This window comes from Sturnira hondurensis, unplaced genomic scaffold, assembly GCF_014824575.4.
Source record: "Sturnira hondurensis isolate 20B ecotype Veracruz unplaced genomic scaffold, ASM1482457v3 Scaffold0021143, whole genome shotgun sequence".
Classification (NCBI taxonomy): Eukaryota; Metazoa; Chordata; class Mammalia; order Chiroptera; family Phyllostomidae; genus Sturnira; species Sturnira hondurensis.
This window is the reverse complement of record NW_028093774.1, coordinates 20,027,304-20,051,058: the sequence shown is the minus strand read 5'-3', so window position 1 is coordinate 20,051,058 and position 23,755 is coordinate 20,027,304. Positions and strand designations below refer to the sequence as shown.

The following is a 23,755-nucleotide window of genomic DNA, read 5'->3' as shown; positions in this document are numbered from 1 at the left end:
CAGGGCAGATGTGAGACGTGATATGAGATGTTTTAAGTTGTTGGCATGCATGTGTGCATGTTCATAGCTAGTCTGCATGTGCTCCTGTCCTGTGTGTACAAATGTGTGCAGCTGCGTATAACTTTATCCTACAGATGCCTTGTCAACTGCTAAGTTATTTACACAATGAACTTAGGCTTTCATGTTTGCAAATGCGGTAATAACTTCAGGCTTCCAAGTCTCACTGAAAACAAGTTTTGGGGTTACAGGGTGTAGAAGTTTTCAGCTTTTTCCCCAGCTGGTCTCTGAATTCTTGGCTGACAGATTCAGTGAAATCAAGAATTTAAGTGGCACAAGAAAAAGTCAACATTGCTTCCCTGTACCATAGAAATTGGAGTATAGGAATCATTGTTCATTGTGCAGCTAGAGAAGAGCCAGCCTGCCCTGAGAGCCCTGACTATAATTTTTTCCATTAGGTATTGATAGTGAGGGTGGTCAGGGGTGTGTGTGAATTAAGTTGTCAATCAAAAGAAAGCTCTCTCTGGTGTCTTAAGGAGGAAACGGCCCCTGTCTAGGTTTTAAGAAAGACTGGGATTGAGTTTCTTATTTGGAGTCTCTTTAAATTTGTGCCATCACCTCTTGGCCATTGGTGACTGTAATTGACTGTCCCTGTCTTCTACAGCTTGGAATCGCGATTGGGTTCTTGGTCCCTCCTATTTTGGTACCCAACATCGAAGACAAGGACAAGCTTGCCTACCACATCAGCATCATGTTCTACATAATAGCAGGTGTCGCCACTCTGCTTTTTATCCTTGTCATTATCGGTAAGTTCATTAGGAGGCTGCTCAGTGCAGGGGAAGCAGGGAGGTGCTACTGGCTTCGATGGGCCCTTGTGAACGTGGTCGTAGCATGTGGCGGACACTCACAGCAAATGCTGGTCAGGCCAATGCCCCTGATACAGCGCCAGTTGGTCTTGTGTGTGCGTGTTGTCAGTGGCTCCGTAAAGGTTCAGTTGTGATCAAACAGTTCCCCAATGTGACCTAACCAGCATGGTGAGGCTGGTCAGGCTGCTGACTCCTGGTGAAACCCTATGAGCATTTGTTACAGGCATGTGCTCTTCATGCCTGACCTCATGTAACCCTCAATGACCCTGTGAGGGAAGGTACCATCATCGAACCCATGTGACAAAGAGGAAGACTTGGGGGAGTTAAATAAATCATTGAGGGGTAGATAGTGGCAGAGATGTTTGGATTTTAGCCTAAACATACCTAATGCCATGGTCTAAATTTCTGGAACAAAACAGAATTAACCCCCAAACACTAATAATCTCATAGATTCATCGAAAAAATGGGTAGCACATTTTTAATGCTTTGAAAAAGCATATAAAAATAATATATGCTCATTATGGAAAAATCTAGAAAATACAAAAAACATAAAGAAAAGGATGATCATTAATTTAGCCTTGTACAAGTTAATTGCAACCTCAGATAACTACTATTAATTTTATATGTGTATGTATTCAATCACTGAGATATTTAGTTAACATGATTTTTAAAAAATTCTTTTATTATGTAAGTTTCAGGTATACAGTATTCTAATTCAACCTCTGTATATTCTTTAAAGTGATCACTACCACAAGTCTAGATACCAATCCTCATCATACAATTGATGGATAATCTAACTTTAGATCCTCTTTTATAATGAGTGATATTACATGGGCAGTGATAACTTCAGAAATAGCAGGAGGAGGCTTTCATGGTCAGTTAATCACCTGTCTAAAGGTTAACCAGTTTTCTTCCTAATACCTGAAAGTTTCACTCACTGAATTAAAGGTTTCACTCCTTCCTTCTGGCCTCACCTCCAGGGCCAGTTTTATAATTGTTCACCTCATTCAGCTGTTCCCACCACGACAATTTCCTCCCCTGCGCCCAAGTTGAGGAAGGGCTGCCTGCTGGCTTCCTGAAGCTGGCAGGATGTCTCAGACCGTGGACAGGACTCGGAGTTCCCGGGAAGGTGAGAAGCTGCAGAGCTGTGGGTAAGAGCAGACAAGAGCCATCCAGCCAGGGCCCCACTTACTCAGCCAGACCTGCAGTTTCAAATTGTAATGTGCCCAGCTCTAAATTCCGGTGTTTGTGGCAGACAAGCACCTGGAATCCCGGAGGTAGGACATCTCTACATTTTGGCACTTTATTATCAATCACAGACAGTAGCTCGTTGAATAAAGAACTGAAAGATCTCCCCTGAATTCTGGTTTGTGGTTGCCGAGGCCTTGAGCAAGCAGCTGCAGTTGCAGAGGTCAGTAGGCTCCTGCCTTGCTTTCTTTTCCCTCCTGGAAGGGAAGGTGAAGGGGCAGGACAATGGATGAGCGCTTCCCAACAGCAGGAAGTTATCCTGGAGGAAATTAGCCGGGACCACTTCCAAGAAGAAAGTAGCCTGGCTCTGCAGCCAGGGGGCTGGGTGGTGGGGAGGGGGAGGCTTTGATCTTCAAGACATATTTCCAGAGCTTCCTTTAACTAGAGAAGTTCTCCTGGGGGGAGGGGGAGGCCACGTGGGGCTTGCTTGGACCCTGTTGGGGAAAAGTTTAGCTAAAACACTGGTTAAAACTGATATGCCTCCAGAGACCTGAGTAGCAATCAGTGCAGTTAAATTGATGGCACCCGTTGTATCGAAAATAAAATATAAAATGAATGGTTTCCCCACTGGTCCCCGCCCTAGTCCTTCGGGTCAGAGCAGCCTCTCCCACGTGAGGAGCATGCTCCTCATCCTCTAGTCCCTCGGAGGCAGGTGTCTGATTCAGACTTTGAGAAGCTCAGAACGGACTCTAGAGCTTTTCCTGATTGAAGATCCTTTCACTCACTCAGGGGTGTTCGCTGACTGCCCGGTGCCAGGCTCTGTGAGAGGAGGGACGGGCAGCACAGTCCCCTCCCCCGCAGGAGGCGCTCTGGTGCTGGGCTCACTACTCCCAGAGCCTCAGCTCCCCTCTCTCTCTCTCTCCAGGTATTACTCTTGTGTTTTTCCCAGTGCTCTGTGATGTGTTATTTGCTGGTTATTATGGGTCTCCTTGATCCTCGAGCACTGCCTGGGAGGCCCCAGGGGTTGCAGCGGACCAGAGGCCATTAAGAGAAAGTAATCAACAGACCACTCACTCAGCCATGGACCATGAAAAAAATAGGTTATCATTCTGATTCATTCAAGAGAGGCAGCTGTAAAGGATTTATTTGAAGAATTGATATCTCCCTCTGAGTCTTAGCTCCTTCTCCGGTGATGGAGCCGGCTCTCATCTGCGTGTAACTCTGCGGGGGTCACCACAGGAAGTTCAGTGATCTCTCTGTTTCTTTCCTTTCAGTATTCAAGGAGAAGCCTAAACATCCGCCCAGCAGGGCCCAATCCCTGAGCTATTCCTTAGTAACCACTGATACTTCGTACTTAAGTTCCATCATCCGGCTCTTCAAAAACCTCAACTTTGTGCTGCTTGTCATCACCTATGGTAAGGTACAGGTGTGTGCTGGAGGGCACTCAGACTGGGAGCGGGAGACCAGAGGCCTGATGTGTCTGTGCATCTTACTTCTCCCAAATACCAAATGCGCATGTAAAGTAATTGTTTAGAGTCGACCAGAAGCAGTCAGCTCTGTCTCAGGGCCTTTGCACATTCTTTAAAGTCCACCTAGGAAACCACTACTTCCCCTGTCAGGTTATCGGACAAATGCATGCCGACCCTCCAAGTCTCATCTCAGCATCACTGCTGGGAAGCAGTGTTGGGTGGTCTTTCCTCTCTTAGTGTGCCATTCCATTTCCAAGTTTGTCTTCTCACTGGACCGTGACCTCCCTGCGTGCAAGGATTTGCATCTTTTCTTCTTTATAGTTATATCTTTTCTTCATCAGCAGTGGCTGGCCTGGGGTGGCTGATGGTTAATGAGTGAATGCCTGACTGACTGAGTCAATAAATGAATGCATGCATGCGTAAATGAGTCTTGCCATAGTCACTGCTCCTCAACCAATCTTCCTTCATCTTATAACACTGACTCATATTTTTTGTATCTGCAAGATAATATCCCCGTTTCATTTCATTTTGTTGGCTTTGGTAACATAAGTGTTTATGTTTATGCTGGCATATTGGCTTGCCTCTCCAGCATGCTGTTTCTGCCTCTTTTTCCAACTTTTAATAAGAATGTTAGACCAGATAAGGAGGGTAAGGACAGAAACTCACGACATTCCAGTAAAGAGATCCACCCAACCGTACTGCCGTCCATCCTACATTTGACCATTTAGTCCACCGGCTAGTTTAAAACCGAGGGTCAGCCAGTGTGTAACATGCCCAGTCACTATATGAAAAAAAAATGAGGTTGGGTTAACACGGCCTACGCTCAGGGAAACCACAGTGGACTGTAGCCTCATGCTCTCTGTAGGTTCACAAACCGTGTGTTTTGTAACAACAGCATTTGCTGGGTGCCAGGGCTTTTCACATGTGCTTTGATTTCACCTCCACCACAGCCATGTTAGGTGGGTACTCTGACTGCCCCCATTTCACAGGTGTGGCAANTAAAGAGATCCACCCAACCGTACTGCCGTCCATCCTACATTTGTCCATTTAGTCCACCAGCTAGTTTAAAACCAAGGGTCAGCCAGTGTGTAACATGCCCAGTCACTATCTGAAAAAAAATGAGGTTGGGTTAACACGGCCTACGCTCAGGGAAACCACAGTGGACTGTAGCCTCATGCTCTCTGTAGGTTCACAAACCGTGTGTTTTGTAACAACAGCATTTGCTGGGTGCCAGGGCTTTTCACATGTGCTTTGATTTCACCTCCACCACAGCCATGTTAGGTGGGTACTCTGACTGCCCCCATTTCACAGGTGTGGCAACTGAAATTCAGAGGGACTGTGTAACTAGCCCAAGGTCAGGCAGCTTTTCCTGGATGCAGGTATTCGGAGGTTTGTCTAATCCAACACCTGCATTCTTGACGCCTGTTACATAATTGCCTGTAGTTTTTTTCCTAGAACTGTGCCACAGTTTTATTTTAGGCTTATCAATGCCCTTCCTCTCAAACTGTGTCTCTGCCAGGGCATTGATAAGAGATGGTATCCATGGGTGGAGAGGCACCCCTAAGTGATTTGGGCATAGGCAATGGTTAGATGACCTCTTACCTGAAATAGCTCTAGATCAGCTATTTTCAGCCTTCATCTCCTGGCGCACATAAACTGATTATTAAAATTCTGTGGCACACCAAAAAGTATGTTTTTTCCAGTCTGACAAAAATAGGTATAATTTTGATTCATTCACACCAGGCAGCTATTGTGTTGGCTGTTGTCACTTTGTTAGTCTGACAACCTCAGGGAAAAAGGGGTCAGTGCCCCTGACAAAACAGTCAGGTATGGCACGTTATTCTTGTGGCACACAAGTCGAAAATCGTTGCTCTGGGTAACTAGATTGGTCTTCAAGGTCTCAGGTCTGTGTTTTCATTCTCCCAGCTTTTCAGTTCTTAGGATACTTCTGTGTCCATCCGCAATACTAAGCTGGCTCATATGGGCTGATGCGTAGAGCAGTTCACTTCTGAGTCGGAAGCATTCTACTCTGTTGTCTGTAGATAGAATTTATTAACATTTTCCTCAAAGGCCTCAGACTATCTCAGTGAGAGGGAATTAAACTAATCTCAATGTTTGTACTCACTTCAGAGAACCACAAGCCTAATTTCCATGGTAGAGAATTGGACTTGGAGACAAGGCTGTTTGCCAGCAAGGAAATGATTCGTAGGCCTATTCACAGATTTGAAAAAAATTTTTATTGAGCCATTACTGTGTGTCAGGCACCATGTTAAGGCTTTATCTGCAAAGCCTTATATCTTTTAATCTTCAAAACAAACCTGGGACAGAGGTCCTTAACTCTATGCTGTTTTACTCCTGAGGAACCTGAGACCCTGGTTTAGTTCCTTGCCCACAATTGGACAGCTAGCAAGTGATAGAGCTGAGACATACACTCTTGTCTGTCTGATGCCAAAGCCTGTCTTTCTAACCAGTGTGCCCTTTTGCCTCCCCAGGCAGGACACGGGCTCTTGAAGACAAAGCTGGAGTTCTTTTCTCAGCCCACGTGCCCCAGTGGTCTTTGGGTCTGCCTTCCTCAGATATAATTCTCAGACCAATTACCTGGGGGTTTCTTTCTTCTAGAGTGTGGATCTAGAGTTTTAGAGTTTTGGAAACAGGACCAACCTACATACTGGCCAGCCGTCTGTGGGATTTGGGGGTGGCAGGGCATCAGCTTAGTGTGTCTCTTTAAGGTATACAGTCATGTCGAGGCAGTCCACCTGAGAGTCTCTGCTTTCTTTGCCCACCATCTTTGCTTCAAATTTAAACCTTCTATACATTCAACATATGGCAAGCATCTAGCAGAAAAGAGAATTGCATGAATACATTTGCAGGACATGGGTGGACATGCCTAGGAGTAAGAGCCTTGAATGCCGGACCAGTGAGTTCAGAGTTGTACATAAGGAATGGGAGGCCTGAGTTTGGGTGTCTACTCTGTCAATTCCTGAGTGTACCGCCTTCACCCATCTTTTGTTCTTCTAACTCCCACTGCCCCTCAGAAAATAGTAAAATACTTGCTTCCTGTTGAAGTTCTCTGAATGGAAATGAAAGCTTTACAATTAATTGCAAATAAAGACACTGCATGCATCCACATTGCTATTGTATTGATTAATGTGCTGATTCCTATATTCTTTCTTTGGTCTGAACAAGATTTCCCCAAGTAGTAGCTCTTGTGCAGCCAGTGGGATGTCCAGGGTTGTGTCTGTAGTGGTTTTCCAGTGCTCTCCAAGCTGCTGAGACAGCTGCCCTGAGCTGAGTGTACCCTGAGCTGATACACTGAAGGCTTTGAGGAACTTCTCTAGGGATTCTGGCCACCACCCCTTCGAAGATAGCCTTGTGAGATAAAATAAGCGCCATCAAGTTACATTTGAATTTCAGATAAAGCACAAAGTCTTTTTAGTATAAATAGATCCCATGTGATATTTGGGGCATGTTTATGTTAAAAAATTATTCATTTTTCTGAAATTCAAATTTAACCAGATATGCTATTTGTTTAAGGAAAAAAAACAATTTTTTTTCTTAAATCTGGCAGCCCATTTAGAGGGGAGGACTGTAGAGGTGAGTTTGTGCTTGGTGTTGCCAGACTATCACAAGAAGAAGAAACTTTCTCCTTCTCTGGTAAAAAACCTCCCTCCTCCAAGCTGGAAATGCAGGAAGACACAGGCTGAAAACAGATCCTTAGAGAGTCTAGCAGACTTTGGGGGTAAGGCAGGTCTTGTGATGGGTATCAGCAGTCGGGGTGGGGTGAAGAAAAGGGCCTTCTTTGGCCACATTCTTTTTGTGTCTCTAGTTCTTGCTTTCACATGCCCTCCTCTATTCTCTCTTCATCAATGGTGATGGCGTAATGATTGCCATGTTAAAAAGAATTGTTGAAAAATCTCCTCCTCTGGTCAAAAGTATCCTCCTAAGTGTTCTTAGGGGATACTTTTCCCTGTTGTACCCAGCCTTGCCTCCATTGCTTCTTTTTTAAGAAAGATTTTATTTTTAAAAAACATTTTATTTATTTATTATTGTTAGAGAGAAGTCAAGGGAGGGAGAAAGAGAGGAAGAGAAACATCAGTGAGTGATTGCCTCTCACATGGCCCCCACTGGGACTTGGCCTGCAAGCCAGGCATGTGCCCTGACTGGTTATTGAACCAGTGACCCTTTGGTTTGAAAGCCAGCACTCAGCCTACTGAGCAACACCACCCAGGGCTATTTATTTGTTTTTAGAGGAGGGAAGGGAGGGAGAAAGAGAGGAAGAGAATCATCAATCAGCCACCTCCTGTACACACCCTGACTGGGGATTGAACCAGCCACCCTTCAACTTGCAGGGTGATACCCATCCAACTGAGCCACATCAGTCAGGGTGCCTACAGTGCTTCTGAATACTCTTCTAGAGCTGAGCATCTAATTCAGAGCCTCAATGTGTGTCCCGAGGATACCTTTCTTGGGACTCTCAAGGGCTTCACCATTGCCCCACTTACATGGGTTTAAGGAAGGTGCTTTGTGCTCCCTTAAAATCCTAGCTTAAGAGTGGGTATGAGGAACCTCTGGGGCAACTTCAAGTGTACCAACACTTGCATCATGAGGGTGCCTGAAGGAGAAGAGAGAGAACAAGTAATTGGAAACCTATTTGAAAAAACGACAGCAAATTTCTTAACTTGGTGAAGGAAATAAACTATAAAGTCCAGGAAGTACAGAGAGTTCCAAAAAAGAAGAGACCCACACCAAGACACATCATAATTAAAATGTCAAAGGTTAAATACAAAGAATCTTAAAAGCAGCAAGAGAAAAGCAGTTAGTGACCTACAACGGAGCTCCCATAAGACTATCAGCTGGTTTCTGAAAATAAACTTTACAAGTTAGAGGGATTAGCAAGAAATATTCAAAGTGATAAAAAGCAGGGACCTACAACCAAGATTCCTTTACCCAGAAAAGCTATTATTTGGAACCAAAGGACAGATAAAGAGCTTCCCAGACAAGAAAAAGCTAATGGAGTTCATCACCACCAAACCAGTATGATATAAAATGTTAAAGGGTTTTCTTTAAAAAGAAGATAAAAAATATGAATAAGAAAGTGGCAATAATTGCATATCAACAATTGAATCTAAAAAATAAAATGAACAATCAGAACAGAAACAGAATCATTGATACAGAGACTGTTTTGATGGTTGCCAGATGGGAGGGAGATCATGGGGATGGGTGAAAAAGGTGAAAGGATTAAGAAGTACAAATAGGTAGTTACAGAATAGTCACAGGGATATAAAGTACAGCATAGGAAATAGAGTAGCCAAAGAACATATATGCATGACCTTTGGACATGGACAGATGGTGTGAGGATTGCTTGAGGGAGTGGGGAGGATGGATGGAAGGAGGAAGGGGAAAAATTGAGACAACTGTAATAGCATTAACAATGAAATATAATTTAAAAGAGCTATTAATCTTTTAAAAGAGAAGGAAAAAGAGTGGGTATGAAATCCTTGTGATTCCCTGGAGCTTTGCTGAGGTCATTCTGGTCCCTTAAAACAAGGGTTTACTACAAGTTCAGGAAGGACAAAAGGAAAATAAGCACAGAGTGACCAGAACATAGAGCTAGGATCTGGGGTCCACGTTCCCCAGGCTTGCCTAATGATAAAATTTCCTTGGGTGCCCAGTTTGAATGAGTGCATAGATTTCCATGCCTCTCTTCTGGAATTTCAAGTTCAGAAAGTCTAGATCTGCCCCTGGAAATCTACTTTTCACAAGCATTCTAGGCAATTCTGGTTTGAGGACCTCTAAAGTAGGTGTGCAATGGGTCATTCTCATGGTCTTGAAGCCCCTGCCCACCCCAGCTACCTCCATGTTAGCCCCGCTACCTGGAGCCTTAGCCTGGCCTTGATCTTTGGTATTCCCAAGGTCATTTTTTTCCAAACTCCAGAGAGTTTAAGAAATGATCAGCATTTTTTTGTTTGCTTTTTGTTAAAAGGCTGATTCTTAGCCCCATTCCAGGAGATTCAGATAGGGTAGGCCCAGGGCAAAGCTCACAAATCTTTTTTTTTTGACCTCTAAGATGTAGTAACACCAGTGGTCTCTGAACCACGATTTGAAAAAACTTCTCTTGACAGAAGAGAGACTCGGAATGATGATGAGTCCTTTCTGCCTTCCTAAAGCCCACCTCCTCGGGGACTGGCACTTTGGTGACTGATACCAGGAATGACAAGGCCTTTCGGGGGAGATCACATTTTCTCCCAGGAATAGGCCCTCACCCAGAAGGCTTCACTTGCTGGGGCTAGTCACACCCGAGTATAGCACGGTGACCTGTATTCCTGCAAAGAGGAACTCATGCACAAACTCATGTGTTTGTTCCTGCCCTTCTTGGGGGATGGCGAACCCCTTGCTGTGGGTGGTGGAGTCGACTTGTGTTGCTTAACTTTGTCTGGTAACCTTCAACAACATGGGAGGGACATCCACACTAAACAGTGATTTCTAAACATTCAGAAATCATATGTAAGCTCCTAAGTCCTAATTTCTGTAGAAACATTTGGAAAGAACAGCAGCCTTCCAGGGTGAGCCCCTGTGCCCCTCCATTCCCCTGCCCTCCACCTCTGCCTTAGCCCTGAGTCAGTTTCCAGGCTGCCTGGATTGGGGGATGGCTGTTGACAATCCAGACTAGTCTAGCGGAGCCAATGGGTCTAAACTTGAGCACTCTCAGGAGTACTTGGAGGGCTTGTTCACACACAGATTGTGAAACTTCCAGAGTTTCTACTGCAGTAGGTGTGGGGAGGTGTCAGGAATCTGCATTTCTTACAAGCTCTCAGTTGGTTGCTGATCTGGAACCAATTTCCCTGAACCACTGAGACCCCACATAAGTAAGTGCTCAGCTTCAGCAGTACAGGTTAACAAGCTCAGGACTCTGCTTCCCTGTGGGGGGGTGGGGCTCCACCCGCAGGGCCCCCCAGCTGCCGCAGATAAGAATAAGTCTCCCAACACATGGTCTGTTTGGGGGAGAAAGGCCGACTCTCTAATGAGTAGGGCCAAGAACCTTTTCCTCAGTGGGCTTTTATTGGGTTCATTTTGCACAGAAATACAGGTAAAAGCTCATTAATCATTGTTAGGCAGTAAGGATCAAAAATAGATAACATACAAAGAACTCTGAGGGCCTATTCTGAGTCTTTGTAGCTAAAGGGCTACAAAACTTTAGGAAACAAACTCATTTCCTGCTTGGACCCTTATCATTTAATTAAGAGCATTCTTAGCAAAGCAGGGTTTGCAGGAGTTTATTCTTTCGTAGGTCTGATCACCCAGGGAACCCACCCTTTCCAGCACAGGGCTGCACCACCCTCTGTCATTGTTTCAGGCTTAAGTCAGGCAGAGGAAGTAAGGCAGCCAAGAGATTAGGTGACTTCTCACAGACAGAATGAGGACTCAGGCAATGTCAAAGCTGAGGGGCGAGGGTCCATCACCCCCTTTTGCTATAGCCCCCCAAGTCCTTCCCTGGGGCCTCCCCGTGATCCTGCCTGTCTTAGGTCATTCCCCCCTTGGGGAATCTTACCTGTCATTGGCTAACGGATCAAGCATTGGGGGCCAGTTATGGATGAAGTAAAAGGAGCAGAAGTGGTGCTCCTGCCAGGGAGATAAGCTTTATCTCCTTAGTGGCTTATGGTCCAAAGGTCACTCACTCAGCCTTAGCCAAGGGGGGGTTACAGCTCCTGAAACCAGGTAGGGTGGTTCCCAACACTTCCCCCTGCCTTTCTCAGGGTCACAGAAGTGCTGGTGTTTGAGGTGGGGTTTTTTTTTTGTTCCCAGTCCTCCTGTCTTTGGACCAGTTGTGAGCTCCAAGCCAGGGCTGCTTTGTCCCAGCACATTCCAGGACCTCTAGGCTCTTGACTCACGCAGGAAAGAATTCAAGAACAAGTCTGAGTGAGAGTGAGAGTGAATGTGTTTTAGGTAGAGAAAGAGGCAAGGATGTGGGCTTTTGGAGACAGGGTCAGGGGGTGAGTCCGGGATGAGCTGCTGCACACCTGGTTGCCGTGAAAGAGAAGTACACATCTGAGTGGACACAGGAGAACTCACAGGTGAGTTGCTCACTGGGTCAGTCAGTTCTTGTGATTTTGTAGGAGGTCTGTCCAGAAGGTATCCAGCCACGTAATAGGAACACATAGAGACCTTTATTGAAGAAGGTAGAAGGTACAAGAAACATTGTGCATAGGACAATGACACCTCAGTCCCCTTCAAAGTAGGCACCTTGGGACCTTGCACAGTCCTCCAAATAGCCATCAGCTGCCCTGTTGTATTTTCCTGAATCTCATCAGCAGTCTGAAATCTCTTTCCCTTCCAAGGTGATTTTAGTTTTGGGAAAAGCCAGAAGTCATGTGGTGTCAAATCTGGGCTGTAGGGGGACTGAGTCATTTGGGTGACTTGAGGTTTTGCCAGAAAACTCTGCATGAGACGTGATGCCTGAGTGGGTGTGTTTTTGTGATGCAGCTGCCAATCACCAGCTGCTTATCGTCCCCACATTCCACATCATTCAAACAGTTTCCACAGGGAAATGCTCAAGCTTATTGCAAAGTTTGATGTAGATTTGATGCTCTACTCACTCAATCATTTTGAATGTGGTGGTCACACAGTACACATGTTTATTCAATGGTGTCTACTGCCCCCACTGACTACTCAGTACAGTGAAGTCGTCATTGTTCACACATGTGCATTCCAGTCCACTCTTCTTGGCTGCCAGGTTACATCAATATTGCACAAACTGTTCTCATTATATTAACAATGGTTGGACTTTTTCCTGGCAGCCCGTGTATGTTTCCAAGAGTGGGTTGATTCTGAACTTTGGAGTGCCAAATGCTGACTCTGCGTTCAGCTTGGTAGGGTGTCCTTTTTCCTAATAGGGTCCATTCTGAAGCGTCAAGGTGTTCATGGTGCCAAATTCTGTCTCCACCTTCTGGTTGGGAGGGGTCTTTTTCCTAATATGGTCTGTTCCAGAGGTATCATGATGCTACCCCTGTTGGCCCCCCTTCTACTTGTGGTGTCAGTTTTTACTATAATGATGGAATAATGAACTTTGGAGTCGCTCTCTCGTCAGTTTTTCCTCCATCTTGGATTGATCTGGTTTTAGCCAGTCCTTGTGGTTGAATTCTGCGACCACTACAGGAGTTTCCTGCCGTAAATTGTTATCCTTTGATCATGTGTAGAGGTGGGGGATCTAATGAGAGGACCTAAAGGCTTATTGGCCTGTGGTGTCTGCTCCTACTTCCTTATTTCACTTATCAGGAGCTTCCCCTGACTTCTTTCTATTCTGCCACACTCCGGATAATCTCCCTGTGCTTCCCGTGGACTTTGCCCTCCTTCTTCACTCCTGTTGGGCCCAAGCCGAGAGTAGCAGTTGCACCTGAAGCAGAGCGTGATTTGGAGCATGTTCTTGCCCCTTATGGCGTGAGGCTCGGACCAGAGGCCAAGAGGGGCTGAGACAGGTGTGAGGAGCAGGACTAGGGATTGCTTTCATTCTTCACCCTGCCTACATTCCACCCCAACACCCTTTTTAGGAATGTGTCTCGTTGTGGACCTTCCTGACTCAGGAATGGAATTTCCGAGTGGCTGGGTGTATGGTGTAAAGGTTAGTTGGCTGTGCTTGTTGTGTAAGAAGTTGCTGAAAGTCTCAAGGTTGTGGACAAAGAGAGGGGGGCTTAGTAATAAATTCCTAACTGGAATAGGTCATGATAATTTCTTTGATGAAAGGCTTGTCTTTGCCTTAAGTGAGCCCTTCTACATGTTTGTGCATCTAAGTTAGCACATCTTTGGAATGCCCCCTTTCAGATGGCTCCTTCTAATACCCGAGCAACTTTTGAGACCCCTGCTTGCACAGTGAGACTGCCCTCAAGAGAGCATATAACCTTAACTATCCTGTTCCAAGGCTGTCCAAACTTCCGGCTTCTCTGTGCCCCACTGGAAGGAGAAGAGTCGTGTTGGGCCACACATTAAATGCATTGCGACACGTAGTCACAGAAAAATCGCATCGCGTTTTAAGTAAATTTACAATTTTGTGTTGGGTCACACTCACAGCCATCCAGAGCTGCATGGGGCCCGCGGGCCTCGGGTTGGACACCCCTGCATGGAATCCAGTCACTGCCTTGCTTTCCTCTACCTTCACGTGTTCTTCTTCATGTTCTCTCCTAGCCTCAAATGCATGAAAGAAACTGCAAACTGTGATTTCCTGGTGCATTTTTCCCAGTCTGTTGAAATCTTGCTTCCAGTCGTATTCTCTGCCTCCAGTAAACTTTCATGTCTTCTCAACAGGTTTGGACATTCTCATGTTGACAGAGTCCTCATGGCCATTGGTCTGTTGTGCAGCCGCACTGGTGTTTGCAGGCGCTCCTTGGTTTGCTGACTCCCTGTGGCCCTGTGCTCCCCAGGAGGTGGCATGGAACCCAGCTTTGTTGAATTCCTGAGGTGACCTGCTGCTGGGAGCCGCAGGGCTTCCAGGAAATTTTTAGTAATCTGAGCTGGGGGAATGCATAAGAACCACTTTTTGTTTAGGGGCTAAAACAGAGTGATTAAGAGCAAGGGCCCTAGAGCCGTATAGTCTGGGTTCAAGTCCAGCTCTGCCACTTACTACTTGTGTGATTGTGGGAATGGTAAGCAAAACTTCCTTTCTCATTTTGCATGAGAATTTGACCTTCACTTAACTTTGTATCTCCTTCCTCCTTACACCCTGATGAAGGATGTAAGTCAGATGCACTATGCAACATTGCTTATGATAAAAACGACCTCTTGTGATAAAAATGACTACAGCTGGATTGGGAGACCTTTTCACAGTGGGTAAAAAGCCATTCTTTGTGCTTTGTGAACTATGGTGACTCTTTCACTGTCCCGTCCTTTTTGGGCACCCTGGGAGCTATGCCTGCAGAGTTGTTGCAAGCATTAGTGGCTCCTGTCAGGTGTTAAACCAGGGTGGTTGCCATGGCCACTTATCCCTGCACCCGAGCCATCCCTTGGGGACTAAAGAGAGTCGCTTTTGATGGCTCGGTGGACTGCGGTCCTGCGGACTGGTCCTGCTGAAGAGGAACTCTGAAGCCTGCCCTGTCTGAGCGCTGTGTCCCTTCTAAGTGGGTCTAATGCCAGTGTGCCCGTTGGTAGTCTAGTGAGCCTCAGTGTTCAGTCAAAACTAAAAAGTCTCCTGGTGTGTTTGTTTTTAAACTCTGTGTGCCTTTTTCTCATCAGTAAACTAGGGACGATACTACTACCTGCCTTCTAGTGGTGTTGGGATGATTGTAAGGTGCTTAGAACAGGGTCTAGTACGTAAGTATGGATTGCTGTCATTGTCATCGTCATTGTCGTCATCATAGGAAGGGAGGGCAGGAGGCCCTTTCTCCTTTGGGTCAGTTCCAGTCTCCTCTTAGTTACTAACTCTATGGCTTTGGACAAATGATCTCATTCTCTAAAGTCACAGATTCTTACAGTATATTCTAGGTCTTCCATTTATTTGTTAAATGAATCGGTGAATTAGGAGAGGCAACGAAATGTTCCTTAGGGTCCTTTCAGGTTCCTTTCAGGTTTCAAATGTAAGATTTTTGTGTGACATTGGCTCTGAGAAGAAAGCTGAAGGAGGGGTGGGGAAAGAGGTGCGGAACCACCCACAGAAGGAGCGGTGTCGGGGGTCAAAGGTCTGGCGCAGTCTGCAGGGGGATGGAAGGTGGCCAGTGGTTCTACTTACCACATGCGTCTACCCAAGGCCTAAGAGAGGAATGTTGATGATTCTGACCTTTGAGTAACACTTTCCTGTGTTCCCAGGGCAGGGTCAGAGGGAGCAGAGGGCAGTGCTGTGCAGCTGAGAATAGGTTGAAATGGCTGCGTTCGGTTGTTTTGGAGTATTTCTTGGAGAAAAACTGCAGAGTAGTGTCACACTGCCTGGGTTTTTCTTCTCTGAGGATACCACTCACAGTGGCGATGACGATGAGGATTTCTGACCCCACAAACCGCTGGGGGAAGTGAGCAGTGGCCCCAGCGGAAGGCTGACCCTAATGCTGTGTGTTTCTCCCTCCCTCCATAGGTCTGAATACTGGGGCTTTTTATGCCTTGTCCACTCTGCTGAACCGCATGGTGATCTTGCACTATCCGGTAAGGGGGTCCCGGAAGTGTGCTGGGCCTGGAGAGGCTGAGGTTTCTGGGACTGTCTCAGCTGCAGCTGGGGGAGCGGTTAGCTCTTGGGTCTCCCACTTCTAGGCAGCATGCTTATGGCACGGTGGCATGCTAATGGGACTTGGAGGGTCCCAACCCTAGTTCTGGTGGCACTAAACTGTGTGACAAGCTAGTTAGCGTCTCTGAGCTCTCATTCTGTTTTCTGCAGAAGAAGCACAATTACTTATTGAAAGGTTATTTTTAGGATTAGAAAGTAAATAATATTGTGTGTCTATATGTTCATATATATTATATACTTGTAAATGACATAGCATGGTGCCCAGCAACACAGTAGGTAAACACATATGGAGAGTTGCATCTGAAATACTTAATTTGTAATATATGGGCAATGTTTAATTTTGATTGGACTGTTAGTTACTCTGCTGAAAGGATCTTGTAAATGTTTCAGTACCAGTAAGGGTTGGATGCTGGGAATGAATGGGATACCGAGAGTCTTGGATTCAGGAATTCCAGGTCCAGTCTCCTTGTGGAGGACAGGGTCTCATGGCTGCATGGCTAAGTGTTCCAGTTTTGGAGTGTGGCAGGTCTAAGTTTAAATCCTAGCCCTGTACTTAAATGCCTCATGACCTTGGACTAATAAGTTTATCTCACTGTGCCTCAGTTTCTTCATGTGAAAAATGGGGACTACTGATTCCTAACTGTATGATGGGGAATGGTGAGAATTAAATGAGATAATGATGTAGAATCCTCGGCATGGTGCCTGGCTCAATAATAAGGGCTCGAAATGTGTGTGTGTGTGTGTGTGTGTGTGTAAAACTTATTTTCCTATTTCTTTGGGCACTGATAGCTCCAAAAACCGAAGTATGGGGTGTCCAGATATGTGTATTTGTTTCTCCTTCTGTGAAATGGGAATAATGATAAATAAGATAAAAGAGTTGCTCTGAGGATTACATGTTTTAAAAAACTCTACCCGAAAGTGGTTCTAAGGATAGAATTTGGTTCACCACAGCATCTAGTATCATATATACATCTCTGGGGTTCTGAGAATATGTTGGGAGGAGCATCTGTCCTACAATTTTCTTCCCATTGGCAGCTTCTTACAGGCTGTCTTGCCCCGATACATTCTGAGAACAGGCCCTGATGGAGCCAGGGTTCATTGCCTTTTCCCCTTCACTGCACTGCGACTGTGCACTGTGTGTGTCCTGTTGCTGGCTGATCTTTGGGGGCTATGGTTTTCTTTTCCAGGGAGAAGAGGTGAATGCTGGAAGAATAGGCCTGACCATTGTCATTGCAGGAATGCTCGGGGCTATGATCTCAGGCATCTGGCTGGATAGGTCCAAAACCTACAAGTAAGTGATCCTTCCTCTTGGACTGAGAATCAGGGACTCAATTTGAAATGATATGTTCATTAGTAATATGGCCCCAAAGGTGTGGGCGTGGCAGCTGAGTGCTCAAGAGGGCAGTTCAAATTTATCTTCTCGGGGGCCTCAGTTTCTGCATTTATAAAACGAGGGAAACGATACCCACCCTGTGGGGGATCTTTGGGAGGTTAGAGAAAAAGGCCACGAGGCCTAAGGCCGTACCTGCCCCCCACAATCGACATGGAAGGGATCCATGGGGGAGAAGTGAAAACGAATATAGAAAAAATGCCAGCATTTAGAACGTTTGGGGGAAACCCCAGACAATGGGATGTGGGGTGATTTCACTGGCCTGTTCTCGTGGCTCCCTCAGACCACATGGGTTTCACTGTGATGCTCTGTGCTTACTGTGGTTTGCAGCGTATTATCTTGTAATTGCTGTACCTTCTTGGTAAAAGGTGCGATGTGCTTTGAGTCTGAATGCTCAATACATTTCTGAGAGCCCAGCGTGGTCTTTCTGAGACTTTGGTGCATTCACATGCCAGACTAATCCAGAATGCTTATCAAAAGTACACACTCCTGGGCTCTGCTGTCACAGATGCCATTCCAGAGAGGCACTTGCCTTAACCTGCATTTTTTTCTCAGTTTGCCTCAGTTCAGGAGCTAGGCTCAGAGTAAAGGCTCTGGAAAAAAACAGAGGCCCACTCTCCTTCTCTTCTTAGTGCATCTTTTTAGTGCTCTGTATGCATTGGGTGCTCAATTAATGCTGGCCAGTGGGGCAGCTGCCAGGGTTGTCATTCCCTGGGGTGGGGCAGTATTCTGGGCTGCTTTGTCAGCGCCTCCCAAGTTCCCAGTGTCTGGAGGCGACAGACAGTGGCAGACCTGTTCTCTGCCACACAAACCCACTTCTGTGAGGCTCTGGTCAGACCGGGTCTCGCTGTGTCTGCTCTAGTCAAAGGCCAGTTGGGGCCATCCCCGGGGATGTGGCTGCCTCTCGGAACACAACACAAGAACCTGGCTTGGCTTAATTAATGGCTGCTGGAGCTTGGCTGCCATCTCGTCTCTGCCATCTGTCAATTACTGGCTTTAGCCACATGCAAGAGCAGTGGGGACTGGCCTTCCCCAAACCAGTAAACAGCACCGTCTCTGTTTCTGGGGCTTGCTCTGTGGCAGGAAAAAGAGGCCCTGGAATGTCACTAGGCTGCAATGGGGGACACAGATGATGCAGACGAAAATGCAGCAAAAGGCCTGGGGAGGACACTTCGGGACCTAGAAGTCACCAGTTCGTCCGTGTCACTCGATGCCTAGGTCCTGTGGTCAGCAGGAGACGCTCCCTGCCCTGCTGCCCAGGCAGAGAAATGCTGAGTGGAAACTGTGATCTGGTCTTCAGGGTGTCAGTCCCCAGAGACCTTTTCTCCCTGCGGCTCCCAGATTTGTCCTTCCTGGTTTGGAGGCTGGAATCCGGTGGTCAGGCCCGTTTGTCACAGGCTGGAACTGCAGGTAGTTTTTCTGGATGGGTCAGTGGTTCAAGATGAAACTTTGATTGAGCACATCTGGTGAAAGATGAGCTGATGGGGTCAGTGAGACAATGGTGCTCATGAAGTTGCTTTCTGCAGAGGGGGGTGGTCGGACTAGACGGACTAGATGCGGGGAGCAGAAGGAGGGACAAATCTCTATTGGCAGCTGCTTTGAAGCACTGGGTGGGAGGGGCATCCTTCAGAGGCTGTGGCCTGGAGTTTTTCCAAAGCAGCAACCACACAGAGTATTAGTACCCTCCCTGAAATAGTAGGAGGAGCACAGGGTTCCCATTCCAGCCCTAGGTTCAAATCCCAGCTCTGCATTTACTCAATGAGTGATTTGGGACTAGTTCTGACTAGTCTGAGCCTCAGTTTCCTTATTTATAAAAGTAGGGATAATCATACCTCTCTCTCAGGGCTTTTATAATTGTTATGTAAAATAATAAATGAATGTAAAATGCTTACGGGAATTCCTAGCACCCAATAGATCCAGGTGGGGATTAGTTTGACGTTACTATAGCATGTGTTTGCTGATGCCCCTGCCACATTTCTGGCTTCAGGGGAGATGTGTGAAGCCTTGAAGCTTTCATTGTCTGAGACCTGATGTGTGGCAGGAGGGCAGAGGCCTGCACAGAGGTGGGAGAGGAGTGCAGGGCCAAACAGGAGTCAGGGCCGAGCGGAGTCCAGAGAGGGCACGGTGGGAGCAGCGTGGGGAGGGGCACCAGCAGGATGAGCCTGTGACAAGCCAGCTGGTTGCTGATGGTCCTTCAGAGGGGACTGACAGAGGGAAATGTCACAGGGAGTGAGTGGAGCTGTCTCACCGGTGTCAGACACTCAGCTGAGGGCTGGAGAGTGTTCTCTCTTAGTTCCTGCTGTCCGGAGTCACTCGGATGCAGCGGGAAAAACCGTGCTGCACTTGTGCAGGTGGTAACAGGAAGAACGTTAGTGACGACAGAGAGAATCTAAAACTCGGGTCGCTTCTCAGCATTGGGATCAGTCATGGGAACTTGGGCAAAGTGGACGTGCAGAACTGGGAGGCTTCTGGGGCAGTCCTGCACACGGATGTTTGTCCTGTTTGTTTTTCTGGTCTGGCATGAGGAGAGGAAAGGGCTGTGCCCTTCTTGCTATGGGTAGGAAGTGACCCAGCGAAGTGCAGCTTGATACTGTTGAGAGAGTTCTGCAGGGGAAAACGCACGCAGCAGGATGGCTTCATACTCCCTGGTCTTACCCTTTGTGGCGATGACGGCAGGTAATTGAATAAGTATCTGTGTGGTCACTGGTTCGGTGTCCATCAACCTCATGGACAGAACATTCTGTGGCAGCAGATGTCCCAGCACACAGCAGAGGGCATGACACACAGCAGATGCCTGATAGATACTTGTAGAATGAATGAATGAATGAATGAATGAACAGATGTTCCTGTTAAAGTCAGAAGTACATCAGTCAACTTTTTGTTTCTGCTTGTAGGGAGACAACACTGGCGGTCTATATCATGACTCTGGTGGGCATGGTGGTGTACACAATCACCTTGAATTTGGGGCACCTGTGGGTCGTGTTCATTACTGCTGGCACACTGGGGTAAGTTTGACCTGACAAGTTTAACTGGGAAGCACTATCCATGGCTCTTAGAGCTGCTGGCCTCCTAGGATGTGATCTTGACCCCTTTGCTGGCTTCTCAGTGATCTCTGTGGAGACGTGCAATTGGTGGCCAGAGGTTTGTTTTTTTCTTTGAGGAGCATGTGAAAATACATTTTATTTTTTATCAGAGGTCTTGTTTACATGTAGCAAGTCAAAAGACCACCTGGAGCCTCCAGGCCCATCAATGCTGTTGGGACGGGGTGTGTTTTTCCAGTCTTTTTTAGCTCTGCCTAGGACAACATGGGGGCATGGAAAAGTCTGGGTCCTGGCCTCAGTTCTGCCGTTGACTGTCTGGCAGGCCACAGGCATGTCATTTAACTGTTCTGAGCCTCCAGCTCCTCATGTGTAAACGAAGACAGGTGGCCTGCCTTGTAGAGCTGTTGGGAGGATTGAGAGAGACAACAGATGTGAAAGCAGCAAGAAGTGTGGTGCAGATGTAAGAAATTGGGATTGAAATTTCTTAGACCTGTTGTCTGAGAAAGCATAGGAAAGAGTACCCCTTCCACAGAGAGAGAGAGAGAGAGAGAGAGAGAGAGAGAGCGAGCGCGTGCACACAAGCTCCAGTCTTTCTCAGCTGGTGACTCACTGGGGGAAAATAAGGACGACCTTGAGCTCCTCCAGGTCCCATGATCTTGGGGATGCTGTTTGACATCCGGGGACCTCCTACTCCCAGCACAGGGCCCCTGTACCCAGGACATAGAATCTCTCAGCTGAGGGCCGAATGCTCCAGACGTCCCTGCCCTGCTGTAAATGCTGACCCTGCCTGCAACTGATGGCTGGATGTAGAAGCAGGGCTTTTCAGTGCAGAGGCCTCCCGAGTACACAGCCTACATACGAACGTCTTCCTGGCTCGCAGGGATCTCTTTTCCTTGGTATGCCCTCTCAGGGAGTGGCCTGATGGTTCAGGGCTTGGCATGTCTTGGTGGGTAGAAATAAAACAGGAAAAGGAGTTCTGAGGGAAGAGGTGGGCTCTCCATCCTTCTTGTTCTGGAAGACATCCATCACCTCGTTTCTGTGATCTGGCCTTCAGGTTCTTTATGACTGGCTACCTGCCGCTGGGATTTGAGTTTGCCGTGGAGCTGACCTATCCAGAATCTGAAGGCGTATCATCTGGCCTCCTCAATGTGTCTGCCCAGGTAGGTCTTCTTTGGTGGTACAGTGGCTCTTTGTCCCTTGTCCTACTTGGTGTAGGCATTGCACTGTGGCAGCTCGGTTCTACTGTGGGCTAGTTGACTGGGCACTTGTTTCCAGTCTTCTGTGTTCCTTCCCAGGTCTTTGGGATCATCTTCACCATCTCCCAGGGCCAGATTATTGACAACTACGGAACCATGCCCGGGAACATCTTTCTGTGTGTGTTCCTCACCCTTGGAACAGCCCTCACTGGTGAGTTGGGGCCTTAGGACAAGATGAGGCTCAGGCTGCTTATGGGCTTAGGCAGTTTGGGACCTGGTGTCCTGATTGATTGTATAGATCAGGGGGACACACACAGGGTGGAGGGGAGGGCCTGTCAGGAAATCTGCTTGGGAGGCAGTACCATGGTTTGGTGGAATGACCCTGGGCTTTGGAGGTAGAATACCCTTGTTTGAATCCCAGGCTGTGAGTTGTTTGACCCTGGACAAGTGGGCCAACCTCTGGGAGCCTTCAGTTTCCTAATCTACAAAACGGGGGCTATTGTGAGGATTAGAGCAATCTATGCTAACATTCTGGCAAATGTAAGTGATCTATAAAGCCACTGTCACTGGCTTCTGTCAGGGGCAGTAGTGCTCTCCAGGCTTTATCAGGTTGGGTGACAGTGCGCCCCTAGCTTCCTGAACTATCCAAAACAGGTCTGGGATACCTGTGACCCTTAGGAAAGTCGGGCCTCCCTCTCTTGGATGAACTTGAGCAGTGGTCTGCTTGATAACTCGGTGTCTCTGATGCTCTTCCTTCTCCACCCCTTGACTTCAGCATTCATCAAGGCCGATCTCCGGAGGCAAAAAGCAAACAAAGAAACTCCTGAGAATGTATGTATGTGGGAGCTTACTGGGCTGCAATCTGGGGCCCTGGCTGAGGACCGGGCAGCATGGTGGGGGCGGGGGAGCTCCCCGTGGCTGTTTCAGTACTGCCTTCCTGCTGCTCCTTCCCGGGCTGCTCTCTAGCATCCTCCTTTTCTCCTGGCCTCCCTGCTCTGGCCCTCAGAGCGTGTCACTGTGGTCACTGTCTGATGAGCAGCTCCCACCCCTTGCTTGGCTCCTGAGCCCAGTTCTGGCTCTGGTTCCTGGCTCTGCTGCTTTCAGTCTGGGGTCAGCCCTGGACAGGAAAGGTGGGAGCCTGGCTGCCTTCTGTCCCCAAGGCAGCGGCTCTCCTGGCTTGTGACAGCCCCTTAGGCAGTGCTATGGCCATATGGGTGGCTAGTAGGCCCCTAAAAGGGTAAGTCAGGAGGCAGGGCCGATGGTGGTAGGAGAGGAGAGAGCCAGGAGTATGGCCTGCTGCAGAAAAGCATTTCCCTTCTGTCCTGATCAGCTGGGAACCGTTAAATCTGAGGAGTGAAGCTGGGCTATTTGTAAACAGCAACAACAACAACAAACAAAAACCCCTCTAAAACGTATTACAGAGGTAATACATATTCTTTATAGAAAAATTTAAAATACAGAAAAGTGTACAAAATTTAAACATTACCCTGTAATGCCATCATCCAGAGGTGAGATGCTATTGTTTTGCGTTGACTTATACGTGTCCATATCTCCATATAATGTATATATGTGTGTGTGTGTATATCCGTATGTTATATATACACACACATATAAATTGTTTTTAAACAAACATGGAATCTTGTTTTTATCTGCGTAGTGAACACTTATCAGCTCTTTAGTCCTTTACAACATACTTTTGTTTTTAAACAATGCATTTTAATGACGGCACAGTGTTCTGTTCTGTGGGTGAGCCATGATTTATTTAATAGTTTTCCTGCCCATGGACATTAAAATTGTGTCCAACTGTTTTAAATCACGCTGTGGGTAACGTCCCTGAAGTGGAAACTTTGAGCATGCGCTGAGGCGCAGTATTGCCTTGGGCGGCGGCTCAGTGGTCCGACACCCTTTTAAGACCTTGGTGTGTGCAGCTAAGCCCTCCTCCCGCGGGGTGCGGTCCTTGCCACCCCGACTCACAGTGCGGGAGCGGGCCGCCTGTGAGAGCCGGTGCTGTGTGTCCGCTCGAGAACTGCCAGTTTTCTAAGGCAAAGATGGTGTCCGAAAGGGACGTATGTAGCGTGTTACGGACACGTGTTGGCAGACAGATGATAATTACTTTCACGTTAGTACTTTCCTGTGTGTCTTCTGATTTCACACTGGAGTTGGCGGCAGCGTGTGGAGGGAGGAGCTCGGCCAGAAAATTCGCTGGGGAGACAGGGAAGCCTCGGGGCAGGGATGCCCCTCCCCAGACGGGCCAGGGGGCCAGTCACCGCCGCTGTGCAGGCGGGCTTGCCTCAGTGATTTGGAACAGTTTGGTGAAGGTAGAATGAGCCTGGGAAGTGTGCCTGGAATACAGTGGGACAGGTGTCTCCTGAAGAGGTTTCAGTTTGGAATGTGACGAGTTGTGTCAATCGG

The 23,755-nt window shown here is 47.3% G+C and overlaps 1 protein-coding gene across 4 annotated transcripts in view; it reads left to right on the top strand.

Annotated features, from left to right (window-relative positions):
- Positions 1–23,755, top strand: part of FLVCR2 (FLVCR choline and putative heme transporter 2) — a 56,795-nt gene that overhangs the window by 26,597 nt on the left and 6,443 nt on the right. For all 4 annotated transcript variants that reach the window (XM_037031354.1, XM_037031352.1, XM_037031353.1 and 1 more), the window contains exons 2-9: positions 662–803; positions 3,326–3,466; positions 15,570–15,637; positions 16,904–17,007; positions 20,001–20,111; positions 21,202–21,307; positions 21,443–21,554; positions 22,119–22,174. In XM_037031354.1, coding sequence (XP_036887249.1) covers positions 662–803; positions 3,326–3,466; positions 15,570–15,637; positions 16,904–17,007; positions 20,001–20,111; positions 21,202–21,307; positions 21,443–21,554; positions 22,119–22,174 — 840 coding nt within the window. The remainder of the gene's footprint in view (positions 1–661; positions 804–3,325; positions 3,467–15,569; positions 15,638–16,903; positions 17,008–20,000; positions 20,112–21,201; positions 21,308–21,442; positions 21,555–22,118; positions 22,175–23,755) is intronic.